Source organism: Euprymna scolopes, chromosome 27 (genome assembly GCF_053919585.1).
Source record: "Euprymna scolopes isolate OS-2025 chromosome 27, ASM5391958v1, whole genome shotgun sequence".
Lineage (NCBI taxonomy): Eukaryota > Metazoa > Mollusca > Cephalopoda > Sepiida > Sepiolidae > Euprymna > Euprymna scolopes.
In genome coordinates this window covers 76,160,475-76,177,381 of record NC_136508.1, presented here as the reverse complement: position 1 = coordinate 76,177,381, position 16,907 = coordinate 76,160,475, and the positions used below count along the sequence as shown (strand labels likewise).

The 16,907-nt window shown below is 33.8% G+C and overlaps 1 protein-coding gene across 6 annotated transcripts in view; it reads left to right on the top strand.

Moving 5' to 3' along the window:
* Nucleotides 1–16,907, top strand: part of LOC145248920 (cell adhesion molecule Dscam1-like) — a 401,357-nt gene that overhangs the window by 81,845 nt on the left and 302,605 nt on the right. For all 6 annotated transcript variants that reach the window (XR_013863428.1, XM_080110708.1, XM_080110707.1 and 3 more), the window contains exon 2: nucleotides 7,696–8,044. Coding sequence is in view for 5 of the 6 variants with exons in the window: in XM_080110708.1 (XP_079966834.1) it covers nucleotides 7,975–8,044 (70 nt within the window). In the remaining variant the exon portion in view is untranslated. The remainder of the gene's footprint in view (nucleotides 1–7,695; nucleotides 8,045–16,907) is intronic.

The following is a 16,907-nucleotide window of genomic DNA, read 5'->3' as shown; positions in this document are numbered from 1 at the left end:
ACCTACGTATTGAGCACTTTTGAAGTAAATACTTAAAGTTTACGCATAAATCTATACTTTCGTATATTAATTTTATGTGAGTAAATTTACTTATAAATTTATATAGATATGATGGCTTTTTGCTAATTGGAAAATTCAAAGATCCTGGTTGGATTTTACCATATAAAAACTTTTTTTCTACGAACTGCTTAATAGCAAAATAAATGGAACTTATTATCTCCATGCGTTTACTGCTGCCAAAAATCTTTGTTATTTTTCCGTGGACGGTGGTTTCGACGATTTTGGAATATAATATAGGAATCATTAACCAATATTGAATATAAAAAAAAATATTTATCTCTATTCCCTGAGCATCACTCAAAACGCGTATCTAGAATGCATATCCCTTGTTTTGTTTAATCCATTTCTCTTGCTGGATCACTTTAAAATGCTGTCTTTTTTATGCTACTTTAAATATATTTTTAACCAGCATTTCAGCCCGGCGTTGCCCAGGTGTTTGTCGGTGTGTTGAGCAAAAAAAAAAAAAAAGTGATAGTAGGAAGGCAGGCTTGAACCCGTACCCCGAAGGAGGAAAATTACGGGGGAAAACTGACGTCTTAGCTGTTACGACCACCGCCAAACTGGAAGTAACGTAGGTTTAAATTAAGGCTAGGCAATCGCAAAGAGGAGATGACTTTAGAAAATATCGGCGAAAAGAAGCGACCCGTGCCCAGTTGAGGGTGTAGAAATTAATGTTTTTAACCAATTTCTCGGTATATGTCGTCCGAAGGGTCGTGCTTCAAAATGATATTGATCTTGTGAAAATTCGTCACTTCTGTCGAAAGTTTTAGGCACACATGCAAACATATATGCATAAATTTATATATTGGTAGCTCAAATCTTCGACCCAAACCGATTAAAATGCTTGTCGTATCCCTGAATGCCTTTTATGTAAAATTTAAAATGTTTAGACCAGAAATTGTCTGAGTAATTTGGTAGAGACTGAAGCGGTAAATTTTTTTAAAAACTTTGACCCCTATTATGATCCATTAACTTTTATGGTTTTGGGCTAAAATCAAGTTATTAATTTAGATCCATGTCCAAGGAACCTCTATCTAAAATTTCAAGTGTTGAGCCCCCAAATTGTCGGAGAAGTTTAGTAGAGTTCTCAAAATTCAAATCCTCAAACTTTGACCCCTAAACAGCCAAATTTCTGGCGCAAAACGGATTACAAAGATTAACTCAAATCTTAGTACCCTGTATATCAAATTTCGAGTCTGTAGACTGAAAATTGGCAGATTTATTGTGTAGAGAAATTTACATAGACAGACACCCACAAAGACATTTTCACCTTTATAGCTATATAGATTAATTTCCAATATATGCGCTAAAAAGCTAAATCCATAATTATTATTTTTCTACAGACATTTCCTGTTAAGAGATGCGCCATGCATTGAAAATCCATGGATTAAGGAGAGAAATTTTAATTTCGTGTATTCCTTGCTTTAAATAATAGTATTTTGTTTTAAAATTCTATATTTTTACTGCAAAAAATTGAATTATAAATTCTATGTAAATGTACATACCTATATAAAGGTACTTTGTGTGTGGGTTCCGAAAAGGCTGAGCCCGTCTTTTGCAAATTTCACGCAATGTTTGGCAGTGTTCTTAAATATGTTTTGTGCTGAAATTCATCGGATCAGAATCAAAAATCGAAAAAAATCCGATCATAAAAATAGTATTTTTCTTATTATATGTAAAAAGCAAATTTTTATACGAGAATATTTTACGTTACACCGACTAAGGGAAATGATAAAATTCAGTAATCATTTCTTCTTAAAAACAAACATTTACTGCCATCTTGAGATATAGCTCAGTGGTAGAGCATTCGACTACAGATAGTAAAATCTACTGCTCAAACCCGGGTGTACTTCAATATTTTATTTTAATTTTTCTTATTAATGACTTCAGTTTACGACAAAAGACGAGATACTAATTAAAATCGCCGCAAATCATTTCTTTCTTCATATTTAAAAATTAAACATTAATCAGAAGTGACTTTTCCAGAGCATTCACCGTCAAGCCCAAATATCTGCTGATGTGATATTGTAAAAATTAAAAAAAAAAATGATGAATGACAGTATCATTATTTTTTTTTTAATCTAATTTATTTATTTTTTTGGTTAGTAAACCAGGCAAATTATTCGGTCAACGGCAGTCGTCCAGCTAGTAATGGTTAGGAGCCTTGACTGTCATACAGGTGGTCGGGTTTCAATCCTGGCTGAAGGTAGTTGCCTGTCTAGCCTCCCCGATGAACTGTGAAACAGCGAAACAGTACTGTATGTGGATGATTATAATGCTCCTCATCTTGAGTTGAGCATATGGAGAAGTGATACACGAATAACCGTTAGCATATAAAGCGATGCTCTTTGTGTAAGGACATCGAGCTTAGGTATTTTGGACGATGTCAAAACATCGTTAATTCACGACTCGCATGGCAGCCGCCGATTAACGTAATGGTTAGGAGTCTTGACTGTCGTACAGGCGGTCGGGTTTCAATTATATATATATATATATATATATATATATATATATATAAATATATATATATATATATATATATATAAACATTAAGAAGGAAGGAGGTCGGCTTATACATATGTATATATATATATATATATATATATATATATATATATATATATAACAGCTCCTTTAAGAAATTCGTTTCTTATCGTTGAGCACTTTCAGTTGAATTAAAGTCGGTCAATTTAGCTCTTATGCATAGATCATCGTATAACGATTAGATCACTGTCTGACTGACGTAAATGAACATTTAAAATTAAGATGTTTAAATTAAACGTTATTTCACGAGGTTAATGATAGCCGATTTGATTAGGTCTTCGCTAATCGAGTCAGAGATGTCTCGTGTTGCGGGGTTCGAATCGTTCGACTGGTATTAATCGTGACACCCTGCACTGAAGATTCCCGAAAGGATGAAACACTAGTGTCTGCAGGTATTTAATTATTATAGTAAAAAATAATCATATATATATATATATATATATATATATATATATATATATATATATATATATAAGCCGACCTCCTTCCTTCTTAATATTTCCTCTACAGTAGACCAAATTTGTGTTTGGATATTTTCTCTCCCAACCCCTACTTCAGCGATGATTTCAAATGTGTTCACCCCCTTCCATTTCGTAGGGCAATGCAATCACAGTAGCCATTTTCCTTCTTTCGTTTCTCTGTACTTCCTTTTTCTTTTTCTTTCCTTTTTTCCTCCTTTTTTTATTCCCCTTTATATTGTGTTAAGTCATGTCATCCCATTTCCACCTCATCGTTTCTATGTTTGGAATCTAAAATGACACTTAACCTACCATCCCTATCTTTTGAATTTAACGTTTTATTTTTATAAAAACATACATTTCCTCAATTTTTCTATTTGAGAACCAGATGCTTTCAATGGAAAACAGACTTTATTATGTCGCCTGACCAAGAAGTTTGGTTATTACCTACCAATTGCCTGAAACATTGGCATATTCAGTCTAGCGACTATGTAATCTCTCTCTCTCTCTCTCTCTCTCTCTCTCTCTCTCTCTCTTTCTCATTCGCTCTCTCTCTTTATATATATATATATATATATATATATATGTGCATGTAAATAAAATAATCCATTACAAAACAAGCTAAGCCACCACTATAAATTTTAGACACAAAAGACTAACATATTGACCAACATTTAATTTAATTTAATGTGCTCGGCATTTGTTTCCAGTCATCCTGAACTTACCACTGGTATTTTACAATGTCGATTGAAGATAGGTGTGCTTGGAAATTGCGAACATGCTGCCGCAAAAATTTCACGCGCAGGCACCCCTACGGTGGGTACCCATAGTCTGTCAAAGATTGGAGGAGCTTCTCTCTCTCTCTCTCTCTCTCTCTCTTTATATATATATATATATATAGGGTGACCCAAAAAAACAAAAGCTAAATTGAGGCCATCTAGAACATATGCTGTAGAACGGAGAAAAAAGGCCAAAGACCCTCGTGTGTTGATGTGATGTTTTGAATATAATAAACTAGTTATGACCAAAGTTTCATTTCATTCAGACAAAACACTAAGAAACAGGGCCTAATTAGGGTTGGGCCCGTTTTGTTTGTGTCACCCTGTATATATATATATATATATATATATATATATATATATATATATGTGTGTGTGTGTGTGTGTGTGTGTGTGTGTGTGTGTGTGTGTACATGCATTTATATAATCCATTGTTAAACAAACTAAGCCACTACTATAAATTTTGGACGCAATAGACAGGCGTACTGACCTGCATTTCATTTAGTATCGTACAAAATTGGTAAAATGGGAGTGAACATCCCTATTTTGACACCCTCAACATTTGCGTACATTTAAATGAATTAATAAAATATTTTTAAGAGTTCGGTTTCCCTGCAGTATATTTAGTGCAAATAATATCTGCACAATCTCATATTTTAACATTTTGGATGTTTGTACTACGTCAAATCTACGGTTAAGATAAATAATGGCGATATCTAAAAGTTGGTTATCCATTTTCATCGAAGAAATCTTATAAACGAACATAAAGGTCTATTGACATAAAACGAAGTAATAGATAATAATTCATGAGACATTAGTGCATTAAAGAAAAAATAAATCTTGTTATATTGCCTTATTATTATTGTTATTATTATTGTTATTATTATTATTATTATTATTATTATTATTATTATTATAATTATTATTATAAACGGACACAATTTTGTTACGAGCAGAAAGATGGTTCTGTCTCCTTATAGATAAGCAAATGCCGGCACCAGGGAAGGCAACCATAGTCTGATTTATTATCGCTCTTAGCGTAGAATTCTCGCTAAAGGAACTGTAATTATCGTCAAATATATATTACATAGACCGCATCACCAAAAGCTTACATTTAACATAATTAAAAGCTTCAACACTTATATTGCGTATCTTAATATTCTTTTACATTTTATAGCCTGTCATTTTAGGGTTTTCATACATATTCTACACTTGGCGCGAAAGTCTTGTAATATCGTAATTATATATTATTCAACATTGTTATAATATATATATATATATATATATATATATATATATATATATATATATATATATCCTACCAGGTCAGCCGGCGTTGCCCGGTCGTTAAATGGGCATAAATATTATATTTTAATTAATTCACAAAAAGAAAAGACGATACAAATTTGATGACACCCACGTACCAATTTTGACCCCTTACCAGCTCTTCCTTTTCCAGATGAAAACCGATTAAATTTTTTCACATGTCTAGATACCTTATAAATAAATTTAAAGCCTATAGATAAAAAAAAATCCTTGATAGTATAGGTTAAAACGTATCCTAACAAATATTCATATATATATATATATATATATATATATATATATATATATATATATATGCTCAATACGTAGGTAGAGCTGGTTAGTAATTTATAAAATATATATGGCGATTAAGCTACACTGAATATTCTGCGTTTCATCCACTGTAGGATTCGTCAGGCTTATGCGCAAATTTTGTGGTTGCTTCTTGTTTTTATATATGTTGAGGATTTCTAGTTAGCCAATCAGCTTTCTAGTATCCACCGCGCCCCCTCCTATCAGCCATAAAAATAAATAAATTAAATAAACATGAATATACATAATATATAAAAATAAATAAATTAAATAAACATGAATATACATAAACGATCACACATATATGTGTATATATATATATGTATATATGTGTGCATGTGTGTGTACACATAGGTATATTCATATATAAAAAAAGGAGGGAAAAGATCTACCTTAAACCACTAACCTAGTTCTAAAACAGATCCTTTGTTCGATAAAATGCATGCCCATTGGCTGATAGGAGGGGGGCGCGGTGGATACTAGAAAGTTGATTGGCTAACTAGAAATCTTCAACATATATAAAAACAAGAAGCAACCACAAAATTCGCGCATAAGCCTGACGTATCCTACAGTGGATGAAACGTAGAATATTCAGTGTAGCTTAATCGCCATATATATTTTATAAATTACTATATATATATATATATATATATATATATATATATATATATATATATATATATATAGACAGACACGTTTCATTGAACACGACTGAGTTATTGCTTTTTCCGATCTTTCTGGAAATTTTTTCCGTTTGCCGAGCGGTCTTCTTAATTTCGATAGGCATGTTATATAGAATGGCGCCCAAAAGTTGTTGTTCGACCATATTTTTTTTCAAGCGCTGTCTATCGGTGCATGCGATTATCGTCATAAATACACCAAACCCCAAAGGAAAAGAAAAGGAAAAAAATGTCTCCTGACGATATTCGGATGCACAAACACAAAACGTTTGAGAAGATATAGTGTAAAAGCGAAGGAAAGAGAGAGAAGAAAAGTAGAAAAACGGAAAAAGAAAGGCAAAAAAGAAAAAGAACTAAAGATAGAGAAAGAGGGAAAAAGATAAAGAAAGATAGAAACCAATAGATAATCTGTTTGTTTCCCTATTACTTTTCTGTTTGAAATATTATTCTCATCATTTAGCTAGCAGATTGTTATTTTTTTTGCACAGAAATCACCACTCACCAAGGCTCGGAGACCACTCGAGGATAAGGGTTAATGGGTATACAATTAGTCAATGTGATTATAGCGTAGTAAACCTAGGTAGTGGGAACTTTGTAAATTGGATTACTTAGAGGGACGGTTCATCAAGAACTTGTTTACGTTGGACTTGAACACAATCAGATTGTACCTATTTACAATGCCTCCCCACCGGACAGAGTTGGACACCAGGGTCGTTTTTTAATGTAGAGAAAAGGTACAAAAACAAAAATTGTCTCAGTCGTGAAGGATTTCTCCCCCACTGAAAGAGAACGAGAAATGGAAGTGCCGCATCTGAAGAACAGATGGTATTTATTTGCTCCCCCACCGAGCAAATTAGGCACAAGGCCGATTTTTAATGTGAGGAGTGAAGGGAGGGGGAAGGGGAAAAAGGGGACCAGCTCCCGAGAGGTGGGAAATGGGAGCTGGTTAATGGTCAGGCATGGGGGTTGCCCCCACATCTGGTCTTTGCTAGTCATAGCTAGTCATAGCTAGTCATAGCTTGCAGCATCTGCCGGAACAGATGGTATTTATTTGCTCCCCCACCGAGCAAATTAGGCACAAGGCCGATTTTTAATGTGAGGAGTGAAGGGAGGGGGAAGGGAAAAGGGGACCAGCTCCCGAGAGGTGGGAAATGGGAGCTGGTTAAAGGTCAGGCATGTGGGGTTGCCCCCACATCTGGTCTTTGCTAGTCATAGCTGGTCTTTGCTAGTCATAGCTTGCAGTATCTGCCGGATAGATACTACACTTTGATCTTGGCCAAAAGGCCAAGCTCTGTGGTCAGATGGAAAGCAATCACACGGAAGAGAGTTCCACATGCGTGCAGTTCTAAGAAAGAAGCTTTGTTCATGGCATCTACATTTAGGTTTAGGCAGAGATAAAGAGTGTGGGATGGACGTTATTTAAAATATCCGTCCTTTTTCAATCGTAAAATAAAGGAAATATTTTTTTTTTCTCGGTTTTGTTGCTGTTTGCATTGGTGCAGACTTTCCTTTGTTATCATTGATCAATAACTTTGACTTTTTTTTCATCTTTTACAGCTCTTGTACATCTTTAACGGCGCACCAATAACATCGCCTCTGAGAATCAGCGCCATACTCCTGGAACAACCGACTGCACAGACGGATTTTTTTCTCTCTCCTTTTGTGGATGTTATCAGTAAAAAGGAATGAAAATACACATGACGCAATAAACATTTCTACTCAACAAAAGCTTGTAGCAAAATTAAAACTAAAACCAAACAGCGAATAAACAATACTTGTGTGCGTATAAATATCTAAAACAATCACAAATAGGCAACAATCAAAAACCGCATCAGAATGCCGACAAAAGTTGTAAAATACATCAAAGGAGTTTATGTTGTTCAGTATATTTCCGTGCTAGTCTCAGGTAAGTGAACACATATGTATTTGAGTATATTTTTATAAGTATTACTTGTTTTTGTAGTATTTCAGGTACTTATACAGTATAAGGATCGTGCTTTCGTCAACATTTTCCGGGCGGTTTACGAAAAACTCCGAAATGTGCCGAAACGCTTATGTTAGATATTAACATGGGTAAAAAGTTAAATTAGTTATTTATCTATCTATCTATCTATCTATCTATCTATCTATCTATCTATCTATCTATTTATATAGCTATCCAGTGATATTGTTAAAATAGTTTAGATCGGGGGTTATTCATTGTTTAGCCGAAGATGTTTACATAAATTAGCAAAGTTAAATAAACAAAACGACCTTCAAAAATTGCGTGCGTGACAGAGGTCACACATTAGTGAGATGTGTGCTTTTGTTAATGACGTGACGGAACTGAGAGGTCAAGAGTTCAAGACGTTTAGAGCCGAGAATTAGAGTTTGGTCACAAGAGTGAACAGAGGAAGCTCTTCAAAGTCCGGGAAATGGGGCTAGAAAAAACAACCATGTAGAGACGTAAGCAGCCACCTTGTGAAGACCACTGAAACAGCTGAAATAAATTTATATTTAAAAATATAAAAAATTGTTTCTGGGGCGTCTCAATCGGTTACGGTGTTGGTTGCTGCATGTGCATCACATGGGCCAGCAGTGAAAGAAGATCTCTGGATAACGAAAATGTATGAAGCATCTATATATTCTTCCCATAAAATATGATACCTTTATGTAAATATGAACTGTAATATATCCCCGTGTGATATCCCGCTGTATAACATATGTCTAAACATCGCTGTTGATACGTGGTTATGCAATATGACTCAGTCCGCACGTCGACATCATCACCTGGCTATGTAACCCCTTAACTCCAATAAAAAAAAAATCATAGAGAACATATTTGTTTGCTATTACGTATTTATTATAAAAACATCTCCATATTTACTTTGATTTGAACAAAACATAAGTGAAGAAGAAAATAATGTAAAATTAAAAAAATATTTCTTTGTCTATCCATCTATAAAAGTGAGAATGTCTATGAGAATAACTCTCAACCTATACACTCTACGAATGTTTAGTCTACAGATTTGAAACTTAGTATATAGTGTATTCAGATATGTAAAAACAAAATTAATCGGGTTTCGTTTAGAAAAAAAAAGCTGCTGAGAGTAAATATTGAAAAATTGGTACTGGGAGTAATCGGATTTTAACCTCTTTGTCAACTGATTCACGACTGCGCATGCGCGAATCGTTCACATGACAGCTTCCTTATGAGAATAATAAGTAGCTTTTAAAACGCCTTTTTGTAGTTCGTGGCAAGCTAGCATACTAGTTATAGAACTTCACTCAGTGTCTTTGAGTTTGGGTTTCGATCTCAGCTCGAGCATTTTTTTTTTTTTACTTACAAGTCGTGAACTGTTTAGCAAACACATAATACTCGCAGACAAATGTCTCAGTTTCTTTTCGGATTTTACTTCATCTTTAAAAAGGAATTTAACATTACATGTGTGCATCTATATAAATAAAACATTAGATGTGCGTGTGTGTGCGTGTTTGCATGAAAATATTTAACTGATAAACTCTAAAATTACACATCCAAAATCGTTGAAATTAACAAGAAATAGTAATCATTCAAAGAGGGTTGTTTATAACGAGACATATCTTTGTTTTAACGAATGAATAAAGCGCACAGAAAAATGTCGGCAAGTTGAAATTGAAAATTTTAGTTCAATTTGCAGACATATTTTTATTAGTTTTGCGCATGCGCAAATTCAGTTATAGCTTGTAGTTACTTAATTTCTTATATTTCTTATCTATCTGTCGATAGCTCAAATGGTAGCGAACGCAGATGGAGCGCTAAATGTTTAGATTTCGATTCTAACAGATGGCATCCAAGTCATCTTTTTTAATCTTTTGTAATCAGTACTATATATTAGGAACAATATAATATTCTATAGAGAATTGGCTCTGTAGTAAAAAATACGAAATCTCAATGTATTAAAATATATTTAAGCATATTGTACGACAGGGCAAAGCCGGGAGCCCCGCGCTAGTTCAGAAATAAGTTCATAAAACTTATTTTACAGGGTTTTTATTTTTTTAGATTTGAATTTATAATTTTTCAAGAAAATTTTGTAAAAATTATCCAATACTTTTCCAGGAATATTGGTTTCATATTTCGATTAACGTTTCGTCGAATTAGTTTCATACTGACAGAAATAATATAATTTTTCATTGGGAAATTACGAAACTATCGTTCGGCACGTTTCGGCATTTTCAGTAAACCGCCTGGAGCATTCCGACGATAGCACGGTCCTTATACCGCATACGATTCACGGCATATCGATTTTTTTCAGGATGTTTTTTTTTGTTTTTTTTACCGAAAGCAGACACGTACGAATACTTAAAAGATTAATTTATTTTGCATATTGTTTATTTTTCAAATAAACAATATTTAAACTATACATTATATTTATACGAAGGCATACTAGAAATCCCATCCTAGTAAAACAATTAACGCCAAGTAATAGGACAGTCAACACTCTTGAAAGCTTTTCAATATAGTTTTAAACCTATTCTTGTTTTGTTTACTAAAAATAACAACAGGTTAAACTCCTCAAAATTCGCCATAGAATTGCCGGCAAGCACCTGCGGTAGAACAAATAAAATACTAAGTAAAATTCAATTTTAAATAGCACTTTTCTGGCAGCTGAAAGGCAATACTCAGCGGTAAAATTACATAGTATCAGGAAACGCCCTGGTCTTCTTGGTCCGGGCACAGAGATCAAAGTGTAGTATACGGGTGGTCTATCAACTAGAAGGGGTCGGGAGGATCCTACTAACCACTTTTGTAGTTTTCTTCCTCCTCCCTCGACACAAATGAAATATTACACCATTATTGTAATCTTTTTTTTATTATTTTTACACGTAAAAAAAAATGTTTTAAACAATTGGGTTCTAAGTAGGACGTCCCCCAGTACGAAAGGGTGAATGCGGTATTATGGTTAGAGAGGATACTAGCTAAGAGAAACTTTTGTTTAGTTCTGGAGTGATAAGGATGACCAACGACCCCCAATACCCCCCCCCCCTTTTCAGTTGGCCTTGTGCCTAAATTTTTTGTTCAGTTTGAACTTACATTGTAATTTTAACCTGAATACAAGATTTAATATCTCAAAATGTAGTATCTATTTCGGAAGATACGGCAAGCAAAGACCATTGCCCTTGTGGTAATCAGTTTCTGGTCCATGTAGGGGAAACCCTATATACTAGGAGGCATCAGCTCATCCTTCCCTCCTTCGGGGGGGGCGTTCTCCCTTCCCCTCCCCGACACCATATTAAAAACGCCCTTGCGCCTAATTTGCTCAGTGGGAAGCAAATAAAGATCAATGTGTAGTCACTGTTCCGGCAGATGTTGCACTGAACGACCATTCTCCTTGTGGTAATCATTGTCTGGTCCATGTAGGAACAACCCTATACACCGAGAGGCATCACTACCAGCCCCTTTTCCCTCCTCTCGGAGGAGCTGGTTTCCCTTCCCCTCCCCCTCCTTCTCTCCACATTAAAAAACGGCTTTGTGCCTAATTTGCTCAGTGGGGAAGCAAATAAATACCAAGATCAAAGTGTAGTATCTGTTCCGGCAGATACTGCACTTAAGATAGTTTGTACCAGTCAATGGAGGGGAAACCCTCTATAATGGGACAATTATTATTTTTGGTAACCAGAGTGACCCCTTTTAGGGGAGCTGGTTTTTACCTCACATTAAAAACGGCCTTGTGCCTAATTTGCTCAGTGGGGGAGCAAATAAACACCATCTGTTCCGGCAGATACTGCAAGCAAAGACCATATGTGTGGGCAACCTCACATATAAGACCTTGGTCAATATAGGGGCAACCCTTCATACCAATTGTCACTATCCAACTCCCCTACTCCCCGGGGAGTTGGTCCCCATTTCCCCTTCACTCGTCACATTAAAAATCGGCCTTGTGCCTAATTTGCTCGGTGGGGGAGCAAATAAATACCATCTGTTCCAGCAGATGTTGCACTAAAGACCATATGTGGGGGCAACCCCACATATAAGACCATTGCTCTTGTAGCAATCAGTTATTGGTCAATGTAGGGGAAACCCTTCATACCTATTGTCACTGTCCAGCTCCCCCTCCCCTTCACTCTCCACATTATAAAACGGCCTTTTACCTTATTTGCTCAGTGGGGAAGCAAATAAATAAACAGTTTTGGTTAATGTAGGCGAACCCTTCATACCCATTGTCACTATCCAGTTCTCTCTCGAGGGGGGGGGGGCTAGTCACCCTCCCCATCACTCTCCACATTAAATAAACGGCTTTGTGTCTAATTTACTCAGTGGATAGTCATATAAATAACTACTCTGTGTAAGCGACACTAAGAATCTATTGATTGTGATTGTCGGACTGACTTCCTCATCTTGGTTGTTATAGTCACAACGTTTCGGCCGTTTTGCCCTCCGGCCTTCATAACCATGTCTGGATGGAGTGGGGGGAACCATCGCTCCCTATGGGATGAAGTAAAAATAATAAACAGAGAGACCCACTGGAAAGTGAGAAAACTTAAAGAAACAGCTCACATGCTCGGACATAACAACTTACTGAGCAAACCAAGCATAGAGTTGAATGCAATTTGGACACCTCTGATAGAGAGAGAAAACCTTGAATAACAACATAGGTTTAACATTAACAAAAACCAACTAAGAATTGTCCTAGTGACATATGGCCTAGGGGTCTTAGACGTTGTATCAAAGTTTACAGTTACCCGAAGGCAGTGAAAAAACATTAAAAACAGAAAAACAGCAACTATGTCACAGGGCCTAGCTAGAGTTCGAACACGGTACCCCCGTAATAATAATAAAGGGTTGGGCTCGAGAGACCTAACAAACGGTTCCCCAGTTCGATACAAAAACCTGATGAAGGCCGGAGGGCAAAACGGTCGAAACGTTGTGACTATAACAACCAAGATGAGGAAGTCAGTCCGACAATCTCAATCAATGAAAATATCTCATCTCAAAAATACAGACAATTACTAAGAATCTAATTGCGAATTACTTAAAATTTCTACCGACTCATGGCTGACTGAACGACAACATGCTATCTTCGTTGATTAAATAAAGGGTTCCGTTTGAAATTGTACATGGCGAATGTCGGAGGATATATCGGTGGAAACGTTGTGGTTATAAAAGCTATTAAAGGTAAAAGAATCAATCAGACTCGGTATTAGTAAAATAAGCCGATATTTTAAGTTTATTTTTAGATAAATAACTACCCGAGGATACTTATTTATGGAAATAGGTTGTGTATTCCAGAGATTTGCGCTAAGGCAGCAAATAAAATTTAATCCATATTGCAAACTTTTTCTATCTGCTAAAACAAGCCACCTCTAAAACGACTGCAGAATTTGATGTTCTTGAACTGATGAGTTGAGAGAAACAGGAAACGGAAATGACGTCATTCACGTTATTCATGCCACTTCAATGCACAAAGAATTATTCTACTCTCCCGTTTTCAGTTTGATTTATTTCTTTATTATTTTATACAAACTTAATTTAAAAAAATAATGTAATTCGATAAAGTAAAATGCAATATATATATATATATGTATATGTATATATATATGTATGTATATGTATATATATATATGTATGCATATGTCTATATGTATGTATATGTATATATGTATGTATATGCATATATGTGTATACATATATGTATGTATATGTATATATATGTATATATGTATGTATATATGTATATATATGTATATGTATATATATGTATATATGTGTGCATATGTATATATATGTATATATGTATGTATATGTATATATATGTATATATGTATGTATATGTATATATATGTACATATGTATGTATATGTATATATATATGTATATATGTATATGTATATATATGTAATATATGTATATATATGTATATATATGTATGTATGTATATATATGTATGTATATATATATATATATATATATACATATATATATGTTCAAGACACATCTGATTGAACACGACAGAGTTATTTTTTTCCCGATTTTTTAAAATATTTTTTTTCATTTGCCGAGCGTTTTTTTTTTAATCCAGCTGGCGTGAAAAAAAATGACTGTCGTTCTTGAATAATGAATTGCTGCCAAAATATACAAATCTATCTATCTATCTATCTATTTATCTATCTATCTATCTCTCTCTCTCTCTCTCTCTCTCTATATATATATATATATATATATATATATATATATATATATATAAACTTACATAATATCAAATATTAGTAAAAAGTTTTTCTTTGGATTGGACGTTTATGTATTTAATATACTTATATACGTTTACATCCTTGTTGCGTTAAAACCGTGTGTTTTTTTTTCATAATATTTAAAAGAATTATCAAGTTTCTATAAAATTCAGGGTGCTTTTACCGCTTTTAAACCAGGCAGAACCCGAACTGTTTTTAAAGCTCTAAATCGAACATAATCTTAAACTCTAAAATTACTTCGTATGTTTTTGTCCAGTACAAAAGCTATACCACACACAAAGTTAGTATTTTGTCCTAGAAACTAGTGATGAATGCTAGCATAATTGATTTTGAATGAGTTGTACAGAAGCTGAAGATTATTAAAAAAAGGTATTGTTAAATATATGATGTCATCATAAAATTTCGTTGTCATTTGATATTTTATAAAAGTCTTGTTTTATTTTTCAAAGTTTTGGCTACATCTCTTCAAAGGTTTATGTGCATAGCCTTAGTGGATATTGAATACTTGCAAATACCATAATAGTACTACATTTGAAAGCAGTTAGTTATAAAGAATGACGTCATAATAATTATGACGTCACATTTTAAAAGAAGGTTTATACTATACGAATGGCTTTTTGTAGGTGCTAAGGTTTATTCTCATGGCTTAAATGGTTAAACAGTAAAGCAATGCGATATGCGAGCTTCCTTAGTCTTATCCTCCTTAAAAGCCCAGTATTAATAGGATTAAGTACTTTCGTTGCTTTTCAGCAACATTTTAGAAAATTATATTTGAATGAATGTTAATGCAGGGAAAAGATTAAACCTGATGAAATGTATAATAGGGTTAAATTTCGTGCTCATTCGTTAGTGTCTGTCGTCAATTGTAACTATCCATCATCAATTCATATGTTTTATTTTTTCTAAACTTTTTCCAACATTGCCATTCAAATGAACTTTTACTCTCTCCTCCGAAAAATTAAATGTCCAGCAGAAATATTTATTAAATTATTTCGGAAATTAAAAATTTTAGCACTTCATCTTTATTTCAATGATAAATGACCACATTCCTCTGGCTTCTGATGCGATTCAGAAAAAAATCTTTTTACGCTTATTCTGTTTATGAAAGTATGATAGGTTATGAAAAGGAAGGGTTGTAAAGAGATAGCTTCGAATTTGGGGGTATCAAAACCAAAGCAAAATATGATGAAAGTAAAAATAAAATAGATAAACCCCATAATTTATTATACCATATCTGTTCACACTGGAACGCTTATCACAATATTCTGTGGATATATATTAAAAAACCTTGTTAAACTTTGTGACATATTTCCATTCCATGGAGGTCAGGCGCCAACGAACACCTCATAATTTTATTATACCATATTTCTTCAAACTGAAACATAATCATCAAAGTATACTTACGCAGATAGATATGAAAAGTCTTTATTAAAGGTTGTGCCTATTTCCATTTTATTGAGGCCAGGCGCAAACGCAGACCCCACAATTTTATTATACCATCCTTATTTAAGTTAAAACATACTTATCAAAGTATTCGTATGTACATCTATATCAAAAACACTTGTAAACGTTTTTTTTTTTTAATTTTTTAATTTTTTATTTCCATACTTTGTGGACCAGGCGCGTACGCAGACCCCCACAATTTTAATGAATCATCATTTTGTCAGATCAAACCTACCCATTCCTGTGTCTCGATACATCTTCTATCATTATATGTGATCAGTTTTCTATAATAGTCAACCATATAGGAGCCTATTCGTGACCAAACACACACACACACACACACAGACGTTCAGCTTTATATATATATATATATATATATATATATATATATATATATATATATATATATATATATATAATTATTTTATGGGGTACAAAACTTTATTATAGCTATAAAAAAGGGAAGACTGAGTTTTTTTTGTATCTATGATAAAAACGGACGAGGGAAAATATTTAATGAAAAAAAAAAGATAATGGGGTAGAGTCGGCCGACCAGGTTTCGCCTCCACTTTTTAAAAGCCAAATCGAGGGTTTTCTTTTTTTTTATAACCATAGGGAAACGAATTTAAACGTGGGGAACGACTAAAATAAAATCAAATTATCGGGGGCGGGGGAAATGAAAGGAACGACTAAAATAAATCTATCGTTATGATAAGGGGAGAAAACGCCTTAGAGACAAATCATGTCCAAACCTAAAAGACAATCCTTCTGCTTACAGAGAGAAGGTTTCTTTAACCGGACGTGAATAGTCTCCAAGACCTTCATATAAAATAACGAGCGAGTGTGACTCAGGATGGAAAATGAGTCACTGCTGTAATTCATTGCACATTTCTATAACGAACCATTCGCTTAAAAAATATTTTCCCTCCCTCCTACTTTTCATCATGGATACAAAAAAACTCAGACTTCACTTTTTCATATATATATATATATATATATATATATATATATATATATATATATATATATATATATATATATATATATATATATAGCCCATTTTTACCACTTTTTTACAGCCATGAAATGTTTCAACCATAACTATTTGTTTTCCT